The following is a 20,260-nucleotide window of genomic DNA, read 5'->3' as shown; positions in this document are numbered from 1 at the left end:
ATCAGAAGACTGAGTTTTGACCACAATACGTCACCAAGACACTCCTGGCCTCACTTTCTTCGTCAAACAAAGAGGTGGCTATCCTTGCCCCATGTGACTTCAGGAGTCTACTGTTATATGAGTGAATATTCTGATTTCAAGGGAGAGGAATAAACATACTTAACAACCTCAGGATGTGCTTTAAACAATTTTAAGCCCATCTAAGCTATGATTAGTTCAATGACTGGGCCTATGCTGAAGTCACATCTTGAAACATTATTGTAACCATTATTGTGGAATTTACTTTCTGATTTTGATATATTGAGTTCTTTTCTTGTCTCTCCTTACCCATAAAGGTATAATTTGGGTCTGCTGTATTCTTTCAAAGGAAGAATTGGCAAGGTGGTTGCTGTTACTTAGGATAAGTGTATAATCTCTTTGACTTTCTCTTGTTGGGCAAACTGCCCAGTGAATATCAATTTTTTTTTTTAGTGCTACAAATATGGTTTTAATAGATTCGCAGATTTCAAATTATTAGAATTCAGAGCACATCTCTCCCAGGGTGAGCAGATAATTCACAACAATCCATGTAGATGCAAAGGAGATGACGAGAGATCAATCTGGATGTGAATAAGCTGACACACGGGTTTACTGCACCTCCTGTCTCTACAGCCCACCCCCTGCCCCCCTGACACACACACTTTTCATATGAGCAAAAATGCCTCTGTGCCTGGGAGTTCAAATTAGTCATAACATCCACTTTAGGGACTGAGGAAGACTTACTGTAAATCAGCCACTCAGAAACCACATTTGACATATTTTGGTTATAATGTAACTATAAGTTGCATAATATTGTACCTATTGATTGGAGCTTGGGATCATAATGGAAAGCAATTGCCATACATTGAAAGCGACCAACCACAAGATAGAAAAGTGTTCCTGAAGAGCCCACAAAGGGAAATCATTTTCCTTAGAATCTAAAACTCCTTATCCTCTAGATGGTATATTCTATCACACCCTTCAGGCTATATTGTGCCCTTAAGGTGCTAAGGTAACTTAACCTCAAATCACCCAACTCTTCAACTTCCTCAGACCAAGACAAAGGCCTAGAAGAGTACAGTGAACTCTTTCTTGATTGAAACAGTCCTGTCTATCCTGAAATGCCACAAAAGACTTATAAGAATAACATCTCACTGGATAACAAAACTCCCAACTGATGGACAATGTTCTAACAGCTCTGTATTACATTCACATTAGAATCTGCTTCTCTGGTTTTCCTGTCCCTGCCCATTACCTTTAAAAATATATAATAATTTATCGAGGGAATGACTATTTGTCAGGTCCTGTTCAACACATTTCATTTGCAAGGTGCTCTTCCATCTACTTGTCCACACGGAAAGCACGTTCTTCTCTACCATCCTTAAAGTATCATTCTTAGAGGCAGTAAACATGAAACAGGAACATCCAGGAAGGAATGAACGTGGATATTACAGAGAAATGATCCAAATCAGTCCACCCACTTACGAGATGAGAAGGGTTTTAAAGATTTGAACTGTAGCTTAGAGTGGATGGTAGGAAACTTTGATTCTTTTTTCATCTCCTCTGCATGATCCCTGACAATAGGTTAGCCTTATCATTTTTGGACCATGACTCCAATAAAAAAAACCCATAACTACAATAAAAAGAACATATATAATAACTGTGTAACTCGGCAACTCAGCTCGTTTTGGAAACAGATTCTTCTAAGTACTGAAGACATGCATAAGGTTTAAATTTCACTGGGGCCTACCTTTTTGTTTTACCTTACACTCCTCTCTAAATCTTCACTAATCTATCAGATGTCACGGTTTAATAGAAGTATTAACGACACCTAGTGAGGTTACTGGGTCCATCTGGAAAAATATGGTGAGGATTTGAGTCTACGTTTGAAGACCTGAAAGAGCCAAATCACCCTGAGGCCGAATTCTGCTCAGTAACTGTTTTTCAGAAGACTAAGAAGAGTAGTTAAACAGTTAACAACTTTTCCTCATTCGCAAATCCAGGGATGGGATATAATTGAAATAAGGCCTATAAATGTTTGTGCTTCCATGTGGATAAAGTGCCCATGTGCCATTGAAAGGAAAAGTGTTAGTCACTTCTGTCATGTCTGACTCTTTGTGACCCCACGGACTGTAGCTCGCCAGGCTCCTCTGTCCATGGGATTTTTTCAGGCAAGGATACTGGAATGGGTAGCCATTTCCTTCTCCAGGGGATCTTTCCAACCCAGGGATCAAACCTGGGTCTCCTGTCTTGCAGGCAGACTCTTCACCATCTGAGGGAAATGCATTACCTATTCCAGATCACTCTGGTTCTAACAGGGGATGTTTCAAGTGGTATGCCAAAATTATTGAGGAACATGTCAATGGTTCTTTCTAACAAAAAAGTGAGGATAAGAGCATCTGAACTCACCTGAGAAGCACATTATAACAAATGATGGATTCAGCAGAGATAGTACTCCAGAGGCTCTAGGTTTTTTAGAGCTATTCTGGAAACAGTGTATCAGTTCCTACAGCAGGCTCCTCCTCTGGCTAGCCAAAATCCTTCCCTCATGCCCTCCGGTTCCAGCCACACCAACCTCCCCCATTGAGAGCTAATCAGCATCTCTCCCTGAGTGTGCGCCCTGCCACCTGCAGCCTCACATTCCCAGACAACCTGGAAAAGGACGCACAGGCACAAGTCAGAAGTGTGCAGAATTAATCCCCCCACGGCTCAACCGAGGATGAGCGCCAAGGGGTAAAGGTTTCCCCTTTTATTTTGGGGGAAGACATATTCATGAGGTGTCTCTGATAGCCCCAGTGAGAATGAGCACCATTAACAGCAGTACCACAGCAATTCATCTTCATATTGGTTTTCCCTGATCCTTCATTTCTACTCTGGGATCTATCCAAACTGAGTACCTGCATACAAGGCACTGTTGCAGCATCTGTTTGCAGGAGGACCTAGATTAATTTGGGAAGATTCCCTGGAGAAGGATACAGCAATCCACTCCAGTATTCTTGCCTGGGAAATCCCATGGACAGAAGAGCCTGGGGGGCTACAGTCCATGGGGTTGCAAGAGTTAGATGGGACTTAGCTACTAAACCACCACTAGGTTAAGTCAGCTTCTGAAAGATCCTAAGCTAACATAGTACCTGACTGTATCAAAATGAGGGAAGAGATGAAATAAGATACATAATTCATGGTAAAAGGGAAAAAATAAATGATAAAGGGAGAGAAAATGGAAAACCACAGGAAGGCTAGATCTTTCCATTCAGGAGAATGGACAGCTCATGGAGAAGTTATACTCAGAAAAAATTTGAGGGGTATAACTTGCAGCCCTTTACTTTTTCCACTTTTTCCACCAGGGGTTCTACTCAAAAGAGGGCCAGACTATACCCCAGAGCTTTTCATACACTCCGGTCATATGCATCACTCTTAGCTAGAAAAAGCACATGTGGCTTCACATTGCCTTCTCAGCTCTCTGAAACCTGCTTCCCATCAGATCTGAGAAGCAAGCTCGAGTAAGCAAGTGGAGAAGAACAGTCAGCCCACTGTTATTAGTCACTTCTTTAACCCAGAAGGCATCATGTCCCACCACGTGCCTGACTCCGATCAGCTTGTCCCCTGATTTCAATACTGGTTTCACAAGCACTGTCCTGAAAGGCTTCCAGGAAACAGACCCAAACTCCATCAGACATATCTGCATAGTTCAACAGTAACTGAAAATCCAAGTTGCATAATCCAGAAAAGAGCCAAGTGTAACAGAGAAAATGCCTCCTTTCACGTAGTGTGAGGTTGTCTTACGCCACAGTTTCTCTCATCAAGCAAACTCTGAACAAAGCATTCATAGGTGATTGGTCTGAAATCTTTTAGTGGTTACTGATTCACAAAACCACAGCAATAATACATATTCTGCTAACAGTCAGAGGATGCTGTCATGGCATCATAATCACTGTTGAAACTGGGAGATGTGTGGCATTCCTATGAAGATGACACAAAAATCTTGAAAACAATATATCCAAATATCCTTTTTGTGAATTTGGAAATGTCTAACGTTGACAAAGACCAACAGAGAAGGAAAAAAAGCCCTAACGGTTTAGAGCAAAATGAAATCACAATTTTAACATTTTTATGATACACATTCCTAATTGCCTTGTGAATGATCCTAAAAGGACTATGCTCTAAACCCATTCTCTCAGTAAGATGAAGGAGGAACAAATCATCAGCCTTTATTCATAAAAGTCAATCAAGAAGGAATAACCTGTGATTTTTCTTTCCAATAGTTCCTTAGATAAACTATAGGATACCACTATCAAATTCTGTTAAAGAACAAAAGAACGTCATGGAATAGGTAAGCACTCTGAGAGCAAGATCAATCAAATGGACAGCTTTGATTGAATTTCCCATAAGCAAAGTTTTCATTTGGGGACATAGAAAAAACAACTTTATGGAGTCCGGGTTGCGGTGGGAGTGGGCACTAAGAAAGCAGGCAGAGTAAATAAAGGCAAAGAAAATCAAGCAAAAGTTCTGAATCAAATACTAAATAATGACACTAGCAATTTTCTTTTGCACTAAGATTCTGTTCAGCTTTTTTTTTTTTTTTTTTTTAAACATTTCTGTTTTCTGCTCTGGCTGACAAGAACACTTTCCACCATTTCATACAAAAGATAACGAATGTTCCTTGCATGTGTTAGACATGGACTTATATGACTGATGGTTATAAACAAAATTCCTTTGCACATCAAAGGAAAAAAACTTTGTTTATTCAAGAAATTCCTAATGGTTTCATTTATAAGTAAAATTTTCTCTTTATTTGAGATCCAGTGGCACAGCAGAGTATAGCTGGAAGACAGCAGGTAGCTCTAATAATGAACTTTGCACAGTTTTGAGAAAATAATATCTGAAGGCAGTTCCTTCTTCTGAGGTCAGTAGATTAGTGGTTCAAAAAGAATAAACTATCCAGGGAACATCCTGAGATTTAAAAAAAAAACAAAAACCCACACAACTGGAGGGGAAAAGGAGGAACATTCTCACTAATTAAAATTTCCAGTTCTTATGGTCCCTCTACATACACAAACCCCAGTCAAGCAAAGCCTGCAGGATCAGGCCTGTACTAAGAAAAAGTATACCATCATCACATTAATTGTATTATTACCTCATAATGCTAACCAGCCAGGTTTACACAGAAGAGATTAAATAACAAGATAATCTTATAAACAATACTCATTTCATCAGTGTACCAAATAAGTTTGATTTATATCTCTGACTGTTCTTCTAATTAATTTATGCACCCACATGCTTTAATTTACACAGACAGACACCTACACTGGGGTGGGGATAGTTACTTTTTTAATGCCCTGAACTTTGATATAGGTTCATGTTTAGACTTCCCAGTGTTGCTGTTTTAGTTCCCTTACACTTCAAAACTGAAGTGACTGTTAAAATACCTTGCATTAAAGTTGAAGCATGCAGAAAGAAAATATTTGATCAAACTCAATACCTATCTCCCCTGCCAACTTTCAGATGCTGAATTTTAGTGGGTATAGTTTCATTCAATCTTATAACCAGATCCACTCACCCCTAAGTTGCAAACTTACCTTTTCTTAAAATATTTCCTTCAAAGCCTTTTTTGGATATATAAGTCCACCTCACTACAGCATCAATCCTCAACTCCTATATTTGGTGTAACACAGTTTCTAGTGATTGAGAGAGGGGGAAAAGGCTGCTAATTTTTAAAAAACATATCGTTTCTACTAATATCAGGGGCTTGGATAAATAAGGTACTCTCTAGAATGCTGTATTACCACTGTGAGTGTCACAGAAATAAAACAATCCATAGAGGGAAGAAAATTCAACTCATTCCAATTCTTTAACCAGGAAGATAAAAAAACGACATTTCTGACTCTAGACCCGTTTACAATAAGCTATCAGTGACATGATGGTAATGTTAGCACTCCATGAAAACCCTTAAAAAATAACAACCTAAAGGAATATCCTGGTGTCAGGATTAGTATAATTTAGTCATTTTACAACTTCCATGGATGGTTTCAGTGTAGGGATGAATCAGGCAAGCAGAAAGATTTTTACTTGTCTCTGATATAAAACTTTTATTTATGTATTTGATTAATGTTTATTTGTAGGACCTTAATACAATAACAGATGTCAGCTACATTATATCTGTTCTTGATTATAAACTCCTAGAGGGCAGAGACCCTGTCTATTCAGCTCACTTTTTATAGGACGCAAACACAGCACCATACCCAAAAAGGCACTTAAAGATGGTTTTTATAATAACAGTGATTTCAAGGGGACTTGGTCTTCTTCTACACTCCATGAAACTCCACTGGCACATACTGAACATTTAAGAGTAACAACTTTATATTCTTGAGCAATTCCATTCTTCAGATGTCGACAATGACACTTTTCTTTTGAAACAGGGATTACCTGGATGGGACAATTTCCACTTCTTAATGTTCAAGGGTTAGCTTCTGTCCAATATCTAAATTCTATACTGACAACCCAAGCTTAAAAAAAAAAAAAGCCAGACCCAAACATTGCACTTCTTAGCATCAAGTCTGCACCTGCATCAGGCAGAAGGACGTGCTCTTTCCTTGGGGTAACATGCTAAGACCACTACGGTGGTACCTAAAACTGTGGCCTCTGTGCATTCTTTCTGTCCATTCAAATCATACTGAACAAGAGACACACTGAGTTAAATAATGCTCTACGATAAACTTAAGAACACAGTCATATAATGCTTATAAATGCTAAAGGAGTAAAAAGCCAGCAGACAGTATTTTAAAGGTTCTCACACATCAGAAGTAGAGAATTCTCACTAACTAGGTAATTTGGGGCAAGCCTTTGAAAATTTCTGGGCCTTGGTTTCCAAATCTGTAAAATGGAGACCTTACATTATATAACTTCAGATTGTTTCCAGGTTTAAATTTTGAAATCACATGAGTCCTAAAGAATCTCACACAAAGTGAGGTTCCATTATCCAGCCAAACAAAAGGCTTTTCTTCTTTCTTTTGTGAGTGAAGGAAGGGAGACTGTATGTTCTCAATGTAAATTATTTACTATGCCTAGCTCCAACAAAATATCCAAACAGAACATCACCAGCTATTTTTGTAAACAAAATATGTGGATATGTATGTAATGATATACACATTGTATGTATGTACCAAATGCATATGCACACACTCCAAAACACACAATTCTCTCTATTGTAGCCAAGAATTAAAATACTTTCCAGTTTTCTCCTTTTTTCTCTCTCCCTCTCTACTGAAGCCAAGAATTAAAATACTTCCCAGTTTTCTCATTTTTTCTTTCTCCCTGCATGAAGCATCTACAAAGCTACTATAACATGGGAACTCACATAAAGTAAAGATATAAGCATCTTATTCAACATTTCTTATATTAATACTGACAGTTCCTAACACAATCAGCTTAAGTTAAGCTGGTCCTCTGCAACCTCAACAGCATCCTCTCATAGAAACAGTGGTATTGAGAAAGGATGCAGAATGCAGTCCTCAGGCCATTCAACCAACATCTGCTTCATCTATAATGTACCTGAAATATGCAATTCAAGACATAAAATTTACAAATTAAATACCACTTAAGCAGACAGTGATAGTAACAACAGCAGAAAAAGGATAAAGAAGGTTGTATAGATGTAGGGACAACCAGTTCATACATCATCAAAATAAAACGTGGGAGGTGACTTAAGTTCATGAAACTACTTATTTTTATCTTTAATTTACTAAAACACTTCCAGAAGAAAACTTTGAGCAACTACTGAGTATATTATCACTTTCTTTTTTATTTAATTTTTATTTTATAATGGAGTGTAATTGATTTCTATGTAGTTTCAGATGTACAGCAAAGTGATTCAATTATACATATACATGTATTTATTCTTCTTCAGATTCCTTCCCCGTATAGGTCATTAAAGAATACTGAGAAGAGTTCCCTGTGCTATATAGTAGGTCCTTGGTAGTTATCTATTTTACATATAGTAGTGTGTATATGTTAATCCCATACTCTTGACTTATCCACCACCACCCCCCAACAACATTTCCCCTTTGATAACCATTAGGTTTGTTCACTATACTACCATTTTCTTATTAGAGAAACAAAAAAATGCCCTATGAATGCAGTGATTTATTGCAAGTAAAAAAAGAAAAAGAGGTGTCTTATTCAAAATTTTCTAGGTTCTCTTGGATCCCTATTCTTGGAGGAATAATTGTTAAAGCATTTAAAGGCAAATAATCTTTAAATGACAGATATGTGATATTTTCAGGAAAAAATTTCTTCTTAATTTTTTATCTGCTTAGCCAATAGATGTTAGTAGATACATTTATATAATTGCAATAACCCATTCACATCACTATTTCACACTGCCCCAACACGCATACATCAACTCCTTCAATCCTTCCAACAATGCCAAGAAGATAGAAGAACACAAGTCTTCCTATTCTGTTCCATCAATTAAAATTAAATCCAAACATCAATACACACAAGAAGCATTATCCTAACTACTGGTTTCTCTATAAGACATCAGGAAACTTGAGTGTTTTGATTTGAACATCTTTCTATCTCAAGTAAGAAGGAAGACGGTGATTCAAAACCACAAATTTTTGGCTTTCATCAAAACAATTTCATTCAAGCATCCAGGTAAAGGGATAATTTAGTGAGTAGTATGCATTCCTTAAAAAAAAAAAAATAATCGAGTTTCACTCATATTCCTTGGGAAAAAAATCCACCAATGGTCATATACAAGTTTATATTAAAATGCAACCTAAATTTTCTAAGTTTACAACTGAAGTAATTATAGATATTAATCTTTTAACTAGTTGCAGCAACATTTATAACACTATAAATGAAAACAGAACTGCAGTTTGTTTCTTTGGAGGATGGAGAATGAGAACAGGTTCTGAGGAGATACTGAATATGAAAGGATAAAAAAAAGTGAGAAAATGGAAAACGAAAAGATAAATGAGACACACAATGGGGGAGAGAGAGGCAGTGACGTAGCTAGGGGATGGACAGGGCAAAGTGAGATAAGTCATTCCTAGCAAAATGGTTCTTGTCGAAACCTTGCCAGGGCTCTGGACCATCGCCTCTGCCTGCAAGAGGGATGACTTCTTTGATGGTTTTTTAAAAATGCTTCCTGTATCTAAACAGCCTCAATTTATTTTTTTCAGATTCCTGCATTTATTTTTTAAATAAAAGTTCAAATTTGAAGACTCTGCTCATGTGTAAAAGGAATGACTTTTATTTTAGAAATGTACTTGGAACCTACACATCATTGCTCAGCTTAGAGCTCAAAACCTCAGAGATGTCCCAACATTCCAACCTGACAGTCTTGCCTTTGTAAAGAAGTGAAAACTGCCTCTTTCCACTATGCCTGAAAATTATATGTGAAATCACTCTTCACTGATTGTGCAAAGTCTTAAAAATAAATACGTGCATCTTCTTGAGGAGTCATCTATCACCAAAGAGAGCTGACTGTGTTCTCAAGAAAACAATGTACATGTGCCCAAAGTGAAGGAAGCTCTTGAAAGGACATCTGAAGTTGGTCGTCAGAAATCATCCTCCAGCCTGGAATAGGTATGCAGAGCAAAGGCACCCAATACTGTAGTCAAAGCCAGAATCCATGAAAGGGTCGGCTATGAATCAATTCAGCCTGACTCAGCCGATGAAGAACTCCATCGACCCACCCCCTGTGACCTGAAGGCTTGCTTCTTTCTACCCACCCAGCTATCCCTCTTTGTGCGCTTAATAAACCCACTGGTCCTGACTATAGGCCCCAATACCATAAGCATCCTTTTACATAAAAATTCATTAAATACTGTACCACTCTTAATATATTGATCCCACAAACTGTAACTCCATGAAGTGGTTCAACACGATGTCATCACCACAGAGCAACTTGTTTCATTTACAGTATCTGTTTCACTTCTACTCATGAGCTAATATAATTCAATTTTTTTTAACTGCACACAGGCTGCTAGACACATGTGCATGGCAAATGGAATCTGAACTTAGCTTAACAGCCTCATTTATTCCTGATGGTTTAAATTATTTCATCACAATTAATGACACCCCCTCAGCTTCCTGTGCAGCGCTGCCAGATGTTCAGAGACCACAAAGCCACTCTCTTCTTTGACGGCTGGTGACAAGTCGTCCTCTGAAGGACATTCCCTAGGCACGCGGACTGGATGACACCTCCATTGCTTTGCACCTCTCTGCCTCCCAGAGTAACCATGCAGAGGAAAAAGCAGGAAGGCATGAGCAACCAGCAAATGCATTAGCGAGAGCAAATTATGTGAAGTGATCTAAACTCGAAGGAACTTGGCTCCTGCCACAGGAGTTCCTAACCTTGTTGTTTTATGAAAGCGCTCTTCGCCTCCACCTTCTCAGCCACTGGCATCCACTGAGTGCTTGGCCTGGCGTCAGTCCTCAGGGAACACTGAAGGACATGAAAAATACAAGCTTTTCCACAGGGATCCTTTTCGGCTGTGGTAATTTTGTTTTGGGGGGTGTTGTTTAAATGTACTACCCTCTTCATGACCATTCCCTCATTTTTAAGAGAACAGTGTCTTCAAGTACAATAGGCACTTCCCATAGAAACATGCAACATTTTGGCAACTTGGGGTAAACAGCTGTGCCCTTTCTTCTTTGTAAAGCTTTACTGAAGTGCAATATAATTGCAAGGCCAAAAGTTACAAACATTTCATGTATACACCTTGATGGGTTTCCGTTTACCTCTTTTTCTCAGGCTTAAGTAAGATTCCTTCTTTTCAGGAGCTGTTGGGTTTTTGGTTTTGTTCTCCTTAGGTTTTGTTTGCCATTGCTTTGTTACTTTTTAAAAAGAACAGAATGAAAGAGAGACTTCACATTTTTCCTACTTTGAGTCTCACATGGGCAAAGCCATTTACTTAAGAGTAAAAACAATTTTTTTCTTCTGAAATTCATAAACAGCAATTTTCTTATATTCATCATTTTTTTCATAGAAGAAATAAATTCGCATAATGACAGGTAGCTAAGAGGGCAGCAGAAATTGTAAACACAAGCACTGTTACAATAAGAATCCAATACTGTGGCTCTAATTTGGAAAACACTTTCCATCAACTAGAGAACATGTGGCAGACATTTTATGGATTATTTTTTAAATGTTAAAAAAAAAAACAAAAAAAAAAAAAACGCTGATCTTATTCAGGGAATAAGGGGCCTTTTCCTTTGCCAAAAAGTGTACTAGGAAAACTGAAAGGCCATCTGGGTCAGCCCACCCTATAGTATGAACATAAGCTATAAGAGCATTTTGGAAAATATTTTTAAACTGAGATGAGAAAAAAATCAATATCAACACAGATTCCGAGCAGATGCAAGAAGCTTCTGTGCATGTTAGTGATTATGTGTGTGGCCTACACAGGCTAATTTCAAATGCCTCCAAAACTCACTGTACATTCTCTTTTATAAACTACTTGGGATTAAAACTAGGACCTTATCCATATCAACTTTGACAATGGACACAAATACAGGGTAGGCTAATCAAGCCAAACAAGTTGAATTTTCCCCCTCATGGATGGCTTTTTAGATCTTAAATGACTACTGAATTTTACCAGACATGCTACACTTAGTGTTTTGACAGTTGTTTATTAAAACTACTTTCCTAGGAAGTCCATGGAAACCACCAGTCTAGCTTTTATCAGAATTGAGACCATCAGAGAGAAGTTGCGATGATGGTATACTTGCAGCAAGCAGACAACAATAGGAAACTCTAAGCATTCCCAGAGTTGCATCAAATTTTCCATGGACCAAAACTAAAATGAAATCGTTCAATTACTGAGAGGTAGATAAGTAAAATAAACAACTAATTTCATACAGTGAAGTTGAGGGAAAGTCATATGGACCTCATTCTGTTGTCTCCAAACACATTTTATCGGAGGGGAAAAAAGGAGCTGAATCAACTTTAAACTCTCATGTAGGGATGTATTGCTTGTGTGTCCCTGGCAGATGTGGAAAGGAGATGAAATGGGCAGGGGAGAATCAAATATCCCATCGCTGCAGGTTTGCTAAGGGAAAGAACACTGCAAAGATCTCACATCTGGCAATCATTTGTCAATAGCTGGAAAGAGAGCGGCAGGAAACTTTCTGGCTCTTGGAGAAGATGAAAAGACAAAAACCATGTGTCTCACACACACACACACACACACACACTCTCTCTCCCTCTCTCTGCAATGGTACAATGACTACTACACTTATTCTCCACCCCTCCCTTTCCCTCTAAATTTAATGATCTTCAGATATACTCGACTCCATGGTCAAAAACATGCAGTCACTTGACTTGTTAAAGCTGCAGTGTATGTACATTTTTCAAATAAACCCCAGGGCTGATGTTAGAAAATCAAAATCAGTCAAGCATAGACCGCCTGGTACTTTGGGCAGGAATCCTTGTGGTTTAGTCAATAAACAGAATCTGAATGAAAGACACCACAGTAACGAGACAGTAACGTTTTGAACGGTTCTCAACCTGAACGGGGGCTGGGGCATGTGGTTGTGCTTAGTGACCATGGACATGGCTCCCCGTCCCCTCAGATGGCTCCCTCACCCTGTGGCAGGACTGTGCTTAGCACAAGGGCATCTGCTGCTCCGAACACACACTCAGTAAGAAAAGGTGGACTTATATTTGAGGGATGCTGGGAGTGAATTTGGGGAGGGAACAACTTGTTGGTGGGGGCTTTAAATCTATTTAATAGGGTAAGAAAGGGAAAATCTCAGTTTCCGGGTGTTCACATGGATGATAACAATATATAAAATTTGCTAGCTTCATTATGAGTTCACAAAAATGACCAGCTTTGCCCCATTAGGTTTCCCATATAATAAAAAGTTTTCAAGACAACTCGCGCAAAATTAATTAACTTTTCCCAAATCCTAGGAATGTAAACCTGTTTCCAGTGATCGATAGACATCAATGGGCAGCTCAGCTTTGCCCTTATGCTGCATTTAACCAGCCGCGTGCATCCTGTGATGCTGTAAGCGAATGCTGCAGGTTGTTTAATAACCTGGCAAATTCACAGTAGCTTGTCAAATTATTACAGGAACAGTGTCATCACTAAACAAGCCTGATCACGGTTAATTACAATGCAGACTAGAGAGCAGCCACAATTGTTCATTAATTACAGGAAGCACCTCATTTAAATTTTATGGAAATTTACACTTGCACCCCAGTATGTCTGGAAAAAAAAGTGATCCTTCACGCATTCATAGAAGAAAGAAGTCTGTGGTTTATGAAACATCACAGTAAATTGTGTCTAATCGGGTACTGAAATATTGGTTTATTATTTACTCTAATTTTCTAAGCACTTCAGTGGTGAAAAATACCAAGTCAAACCCCACATCTTACATTTCCAACCAAGAAAGGAACTGTGCTAGGCTAAATGTAACAACACATGATGAGGTACAGTCAGACTAAAATAGTCACTTTTTTTCTAATTAAAAATCAAATATTTAACAACAACCAAGGGAGGTCTAAGGGCTTCCCCAGTGACTCAGACAGTAAATAATATGCCTGTAATGCAAGAGACTAGGGTTCGATTCCTGAGTCAGGAAGATCCTCTGGAGAAGAGAATGGCAACCCACTCCAGTATTCTTGCCTAGAGAATCCCATGGACAGAGGAGCCTGGCGGGCTACAGTCCATGGGGTCACAAAGAGTTGGACATGACTGAGCAACTAACACTAAGGGAGGTCTAAACTAGAATGATCATTTCCCATAAAATAATTATATAAAAGAACAATTTGGGGGTCTGTACATCAGTTAACCTTCAAAGCTAAAGAAAGTACACAGTTTCATACCCACTTCAAAAGCCACTGAAGAAAATCAAGAAAGTTAGACAGTGAATCTAAAGTGTGGATTGTCCAGCTACTTCTCTAAATCAAGTATATTAACACACACAAAAAAGCAGATAACCCTTGCAAAAGTCAAGTCAGGCAGACTTCAACAATGACAGTCATTCAAAACCAACAGCATATTCATGAAAGTGTGTCAGGGATTCTGGGATTATTAAATAACAAAGCTGCTAAGACATCTGAAATTTTGGGACCAAAGGAAAGGGTTAAAAGAAAACAGGTAAGAGGAGGAAGGGGCTCCCTGAGTCCTGAGATCTCATGTCAGCGAAAACACAAAAGCAAACCAGTTATGGGTGCCGTTATGTCTAAAGGAAAATCCTTCACAGAAAAGGATATAAACAAGCCAGAGCTCCTAAATCGAGGTGTACAAGAGGTTATTCTCAGAATCAAGAGGCCAAACAGCAAATCCTCTCGTGGTTATAAAGCCTGGCCCCGCGGGAAAGTCTGAGATCCAAGCAGGAAAAGTAAACGACCCTGGCCAGTCCTACGGTGAGTTCCCTGGAGTGCAGAGTTGGACTAAAAAATAAGAAATGGCTCACTTGATAGGAAAAAAAAAAAAAAAAAAACAAAACAGAACACACATACCACGGCACGAATGAAAGAAGTCTAAGCTAAAAGCTACTCCTGGAATTGTTAGCTGGTGAGGAATATATTAAGTCTCAAGTTTATTATGACAAACATAACATGAATATGTACCAGATATCATCAGAATGTATGGAAGCCGTATTTAGAAAGGAACAGGAAAAGAGAGAAATAAATGATTCAAATGGGTCCCAGTTAATTCACCAGTGCGTCGTAGTTGACTTATCTTTTCACAGATTCAACTTTTCCATACTGTCCGCCAAAATGCTTTTGCAAGATGAGGCATCTAACAAAATGAGCACTTTCTTTTCTTTACCCAGTAACTTGTCTTCCTTGCAAGGCTCACACAGCACTGTCAACTCCACAATATGTTTAGCTACCTACTACCACGGTTTCACTTCAATGTGTAAAAATACATTTTCTCCCTTGGTATGTCAAAGCAATATGTTCCACTGGTCTCTTTCAGGTTTATTTCACACACCCACATCTGCAAAACCCATTGCTCTTCGCACCATAACTCAACGTTCAAAAACAGATTATCCAACAACCACCCATGACAGACCATTCCAGGTGATGTGTTTGAAGAACATCACTCGTCCCCCCCACCCCGAAGGGGTCAAGGATCAGACTACTCTTCACGAAAAGTCTTCCATCACTCAGCACATATGTGTCACAACCAAGTTGTGAGCTTTCTAAAACTGGGAAACGTATGATCACGTCTCATACTTGCCACACCTGCTTTTCTGCTGGATCACAGCCATACACCACCCAGACAGTACCAGCGTAGGGCACTGCAGAGCTCAGGTGGTCGTTCCGAGGCCAGGAGCAGGTGTGCAGAAGATGGTGTCCCCTTCAGAGCATCATAAAAAATGAAACTTCCTACAACCACCACTTCCACCATCACACCCACTATGAACAAGCCAATTTTTAGAACTATTCTCTTTTCTCATGCAGGGTGTCTAAATCAGTTTAAAAAAAAAAAAAAAAAAGTTTTAACACTGAGATCACTATGCTTATCCCCTAAGTCTTAAAATTTAGAAAATGATGCCAAACAGAGGCCTGAAAAAATAGTATGGGTGTGCTCACGCTAGGGAGGTGCCATCTACATGGAAACTTGAGCCTGCATTTTTGCATCATTGATACACACATTCCTTAACTATTAACAGGTACCCAGCAGTGGAGGTAGGCCTTGGGCCAAGATGTCATATTTATATTTTTAATCTGCAACATACCACTTGGCTTCTAATTTCCCAAGACCACGCAATGAATTCCAAGTCAATACTTGGATGAAAAATGTTCTTTGCTAATAAACTTAATATTACACCAGAGGACCTATCTCCCAAACCATGAAGAAGAAAGATAATATTTTTAACTCCTATTTTTCTCATACAGTGCCCAGCTGAACAGCTTCCATTCTCCTGAGCTGGGAGACTCCAGTGCAGGAAGCATGGCTGGCTTGCCCATGTGTCCCCAGAGCCTAGCATCCTCTCAGCACACAATAATGATGATTTGAAAAGAGGAGAGCTAAGATTTCCAGAGTGCCTCTTACATCCTGGCCCTGTGCTAAATGCTAGGTATGTGGTAGAACATTTAATCCTCATTAGTCAGCTATGATATCTCCATTTCACAGATGAGACAGCTAAAGCCCAGTTAGGTTGGGTGACTTGCCAAAGGACTCATGGCAACTTGTGTCAACCTAGGCAGGCAGCATTCAGAAACCATGTTTTTATTCACTGCAGTATATATACCATGTCTTGACTTCTTGAATGAGTAAATGAATGATTTCTAATTACAGACAATTTATCCTGAAAAGGACTTTTTGCTGAACAGATGCTCCACCAACCCCTCTTTCAGTCCCAGCAGCTGCCGCATGGCATCTGATATATCTGTTCAGTGTTCAAAGACCCCTGGTACCGTCACAACACCCCCGACTGATAAAACAGTAAGACTCCGACCTGGACTTCCAGCCTCTGGTCTGGCTCCTCCAGGTTTGGGCAGAAGTCTGCACCCAGCACTCTGCCAGCACATGCCACTGGGACCTGGGGGAACATGGCCGAGTTAGATGCTGGGTGTGGAGGCTGTTGAGAACTGCACACAAACACACACAACCCGAACACAAGGACATCCCAGCTGCAGCTCTGCAACAGGCCATCATGGCCTCACAGGGTTTGAACACTCAGTAGGTCAAATATATTGTAAACATCATACACCCAAGTTTACTGACTACCAAAAGGTAAATTCTAAGAAGAAAAAATACACATAAATGTTGTTGTCCCTTATATCCACAGCACATAGCACAAAAGCAGGCATTTAATATCTGTGGACTGTAGGAAGGATGAGAGAGGAAGGGACATCAGGGGGAAGGAAGGGAGGAAATTAGGGAAACGGAAGAAAAAAAAAACAATTTCTGCTTGAAATTGGTGGCTTTTTTTCTCTTACCTTTCTTAAGTGGGAATTCAGAAAACTGTATTCTATAATGCCTAAAGTTCCTTTCCACTCTTAAAAATACCTGTTCAAATTTATTTTTTCTCTTCCTGGTGTAGGCCAATAATTACCAACATGTACTATTTATTTACTGCATTTAAATTATACTTAAGAGCCTTATGTCTGCTCTAACAATACAAATGACAAAAAAGGTATGATTCAGTGAATGTTTCTCTGTATCTAGAATCTTACAGTGAAAGCCACTAGGATTCCCTTTCAAAACTGTTACCTATTATAATTAGCCAATCTCATCATGAAGTATTGCCTACTTAGTAGTCACTTGGCTTACTTCATTTTTAAATGTTTAAGATAGAAAAGGACTTAGATTCCATTGAAACCTATTTTCTGCTTTTTATAATTTTCTCTATACACTACTCAATATTTCCAAATATATACTACCTACATTAATCATACAACTATCTTGTTGTTCAGCCACTAAGTTGTGTCTGACTCTTTGAGACCCCATGGACGGCAGCACACCAGGATTCCTGTCCTTCACTATCTCCCAGAGTTTGTTCAAAGTCATGTCCACTGAGTCGGTGATGCCAGTCAACCATCTCATTCTCTGTCGCCCCCTTCTCCTCCTGACCTCAGTCTTTCCCAGCATCAGGGTCTTTTCCAAGGAGTCAGCTCTTAACTATCTATGTGTATTCAGATCTCAATTCATCAACCAGCTCCATCTCACCTGTGTCTTCTTTCCCTCTCCAAGGCCCCCATCGGTGTTTTATTTTTTTAACTCCAACTGGGATCATCTATGCCCATCTCTTTGTTCAGAGATCATTTTTCAGCCAAGAGTGCTGCCTTAGATGGTATTTCCTTCTTTCTTTTGACCAACAAATCTGTTTACTTTTCTAAATTTAAGCAATTTTCAATAAACTCCACTTTGCAAGTTCACTAGTGAATATCACTAACATATACTTTTTTAAAGAACAGTCAACTTTTCAAGCATTTTTAGGTCCAACCTGTCTGTTCCTTTCAACTCTCTTATTCTTTCTTCCTGCCTATTTCCATAATGTGATGTCAATAGAATGAATATAAGCTGTCTTTGAAATTATTCACTCTTCAACCACCTATTTCCCCACTTGGAGCCTGAGAAGGGAAAGGAGCTCACACTTACTGAGCACTTGTAATGTGCAAGTCGCCGTGTGGGTACCTTACATCAAGAGAAACTGTTTTTTCCTTTAAACAATCTTATGATGGTAAATAATCTGCCTGCAATGCAGGAGACTGGGGTTTGATCCCTGGGTTAGGAAGATCCACTGGAGAAGGAAATGACAACCCATTCTAGTAATCTTGCCTGGAAAATCCCATGGATGGAGGAGGCAGTCCGGTACAGTCCATGGGGTTACAAAGAGTTGGACACGACTGAGCAACTCCACTTTCACTTTTCATGGGGTATGAGGATCTACATTTTGCAAAAAAAGGGAGGTTTTAGAGTAGGTAAATAATTAACTCAGAGGCACATGCTAGAAAGTTACAAGGCCCAAACTTAAGATGAGAAAGAGCAAGAACATATGTCAAAGAAGTTAATGAAAAACACATAATCGTTGCATTTAGTGGTGTCCTTTCTAGAGGCATGTGTGGATGCTTCATGTGTTAGAAATAACAAAGAAGACAATGAAAGGAAATAAAGAAAGTATCACCAGAAATAAAGACTTACTAATCCCTGCTCTTTGGTCCAGGACAACATAGGCAAGGTTAAAGGGGACTTCTCCTCTGACTTGAGGAGTGAGCAGGAAATGGGCCATGGAGAAACACAGAGACGCCGCATCTGTGTCGTGTCACACGCAGAACAATGCTGATCCCACCCCACGATGACACACTGGGGAGGGGGCCCAGTGAGTTGGGCTACAGTAACTCTCCCTAGGGTACAAAAGAAGACCTGGGGAAAAATTACTCTTAGAATATTTCCTATCAAAACAACCCCTCAAAAGCTTCCTATGAAACCTTAATGAAGGTGATTACTTAACTGATTACAGCAGATTCCATAAGCCAGAAGGTATATGCTGCAAATGAAGTGTAAACAATACTTCATTTCATATACACAGAAGAATTCCCACTTACTTTAATATTAGTTGACCATATCATGAAGTTTCTAGTTCCTTTCTACCCTCACAGACGGCATTTATAAACACCCTCAAGAGGCACGGAGAAAGTTAAACAACTACAATTACACTCAATTACAACCTCAAACACTTAGAAATACACAGTTTCTAAGAGAAAACAAAAAGGTCTGTGAGCAAGTTGGGAGGAAACAGTGCCAGGCTACTGGAACGTTTCAACCATCCAAATCACAAAGAGGAACTAAGAGGAAAGTGAGGCACGCTCTCCATCTTAGAATCCTAGAATTTCTGAGCAGAAAAGAAAATCCTTATGATCCGTGCAAATGGGCTTCCTTAAAGACGAAAAAATTTGAGATCTTAACTAAAACCACAAAGTTTCACTCATGAGTTCACCATCTAACAATACTCCCCCACCGGGCCCACCACAATTAGGGTCATTAATTATCAGACAGGGGAAAAGTGTAAGGGGGAAGGCAAGCTATATCTGTTTCCAGTTCCTCACAATGTCCCAAGGAAAATATAAAGGATATAAAAGCTTGATAACTTAATTAGTAATCATTTTGCACACCTAGACAATTAGGCCTTTGGATTCAGAAGTCTTAGTAGTTAGCCAGCTAGTTATAAGCAATCAAAAAATTCCTGTCAGAAATAGCAGACATTTAAAAAAAAAAAAATTGGCCATGCTACACAGCATTGCAGGATCTTAGTTCCCTGACCAGGGATAGTTCCTCGCCCCCTGCAGTGGAAGCACAGAGACCTAACAACTGAACAGCCAGGGAGTTCCCCATAACTACTTTTGACTCCACTTTAAGATACTAAAATAGGATGTGTACCTCCGCTTTCAATGCAATTAAAAATTCAAATTGATCTGGAGAATTCCAGTTTTATCCTCTTGTCTTTATGCTAATAATACTCAGTGTGCATTTCAACATCATACTCTAAAACACAATTTACCATGATTTTCACAAAATTTTCACAGTGATTTTTATCTCTGGAAAGTAGTAGGACAAAGAAGACTTTTTAAAATTCTTTTTTGGGTCTTTGTATATTTTGGTCTTAAATAAATAAAAACACTTAAGTTAAATACAAAGAAAAAACTAACCTGATCAGCTGACACTTCTAAACAGTACGGATGGTAATTGTCTAGCGCTCATCTAAATTGCATTCGGCTGGTGCCCTAACAGGAAGTAAGAGGCCCTGAAAGGGACCCTCTAGCATCCCC

General features: G+C 39.2%; 1 protein-coding gene across 11 annotated transcripts in view; it reads right to left on the bottom strand.

The window, feature by feature from the left end:
• BNC2 (basonuclin 2) overlaps positions 1-20,260 on the bottom strand; it is a 479,630-nt gene that overhangs the window by 267,844 nt on the left and 191,526 nt on the right. For 9 of the 11 annotated variants that reach the window (XM_044939822.2, XM_044939817.2, XM_044939819.2 and 6 more), the window contains one exon: positions 16,447-16,530. The exons of the other annotated variants lie outside the window; for them this stretch is intronic. In XM_044939822.2, the coding sequence (XP_044795757.1) occupies positions 16,447-16,530 (84 nt within the window). The remainder of the gene's footprint in view (positions 1-16,446; positions 16,531-20,260) is intronic. 11 annotated transcript variants of the gene reach the window in all.

This window comes from Bubalus bubalis, chromosome 3 (assembly GCF_019923935.1).
Source record: "Bubalus bubalis isolate 160015118507 breed Murrah chromosome 3, NDDB_SH_1, whole genome shotgun sequence".
NCBI lineage: Eukaryota > Metazoa > Chordata > Mammalia > Artiodactyla > Bovidae > Bubalus > Bubalus bubalis.
The sequence above is the reverse complement of the archived record's forward strand: the minus strand, read 5'-3'. Positions and strand labels throughout refer to the sequence as shown.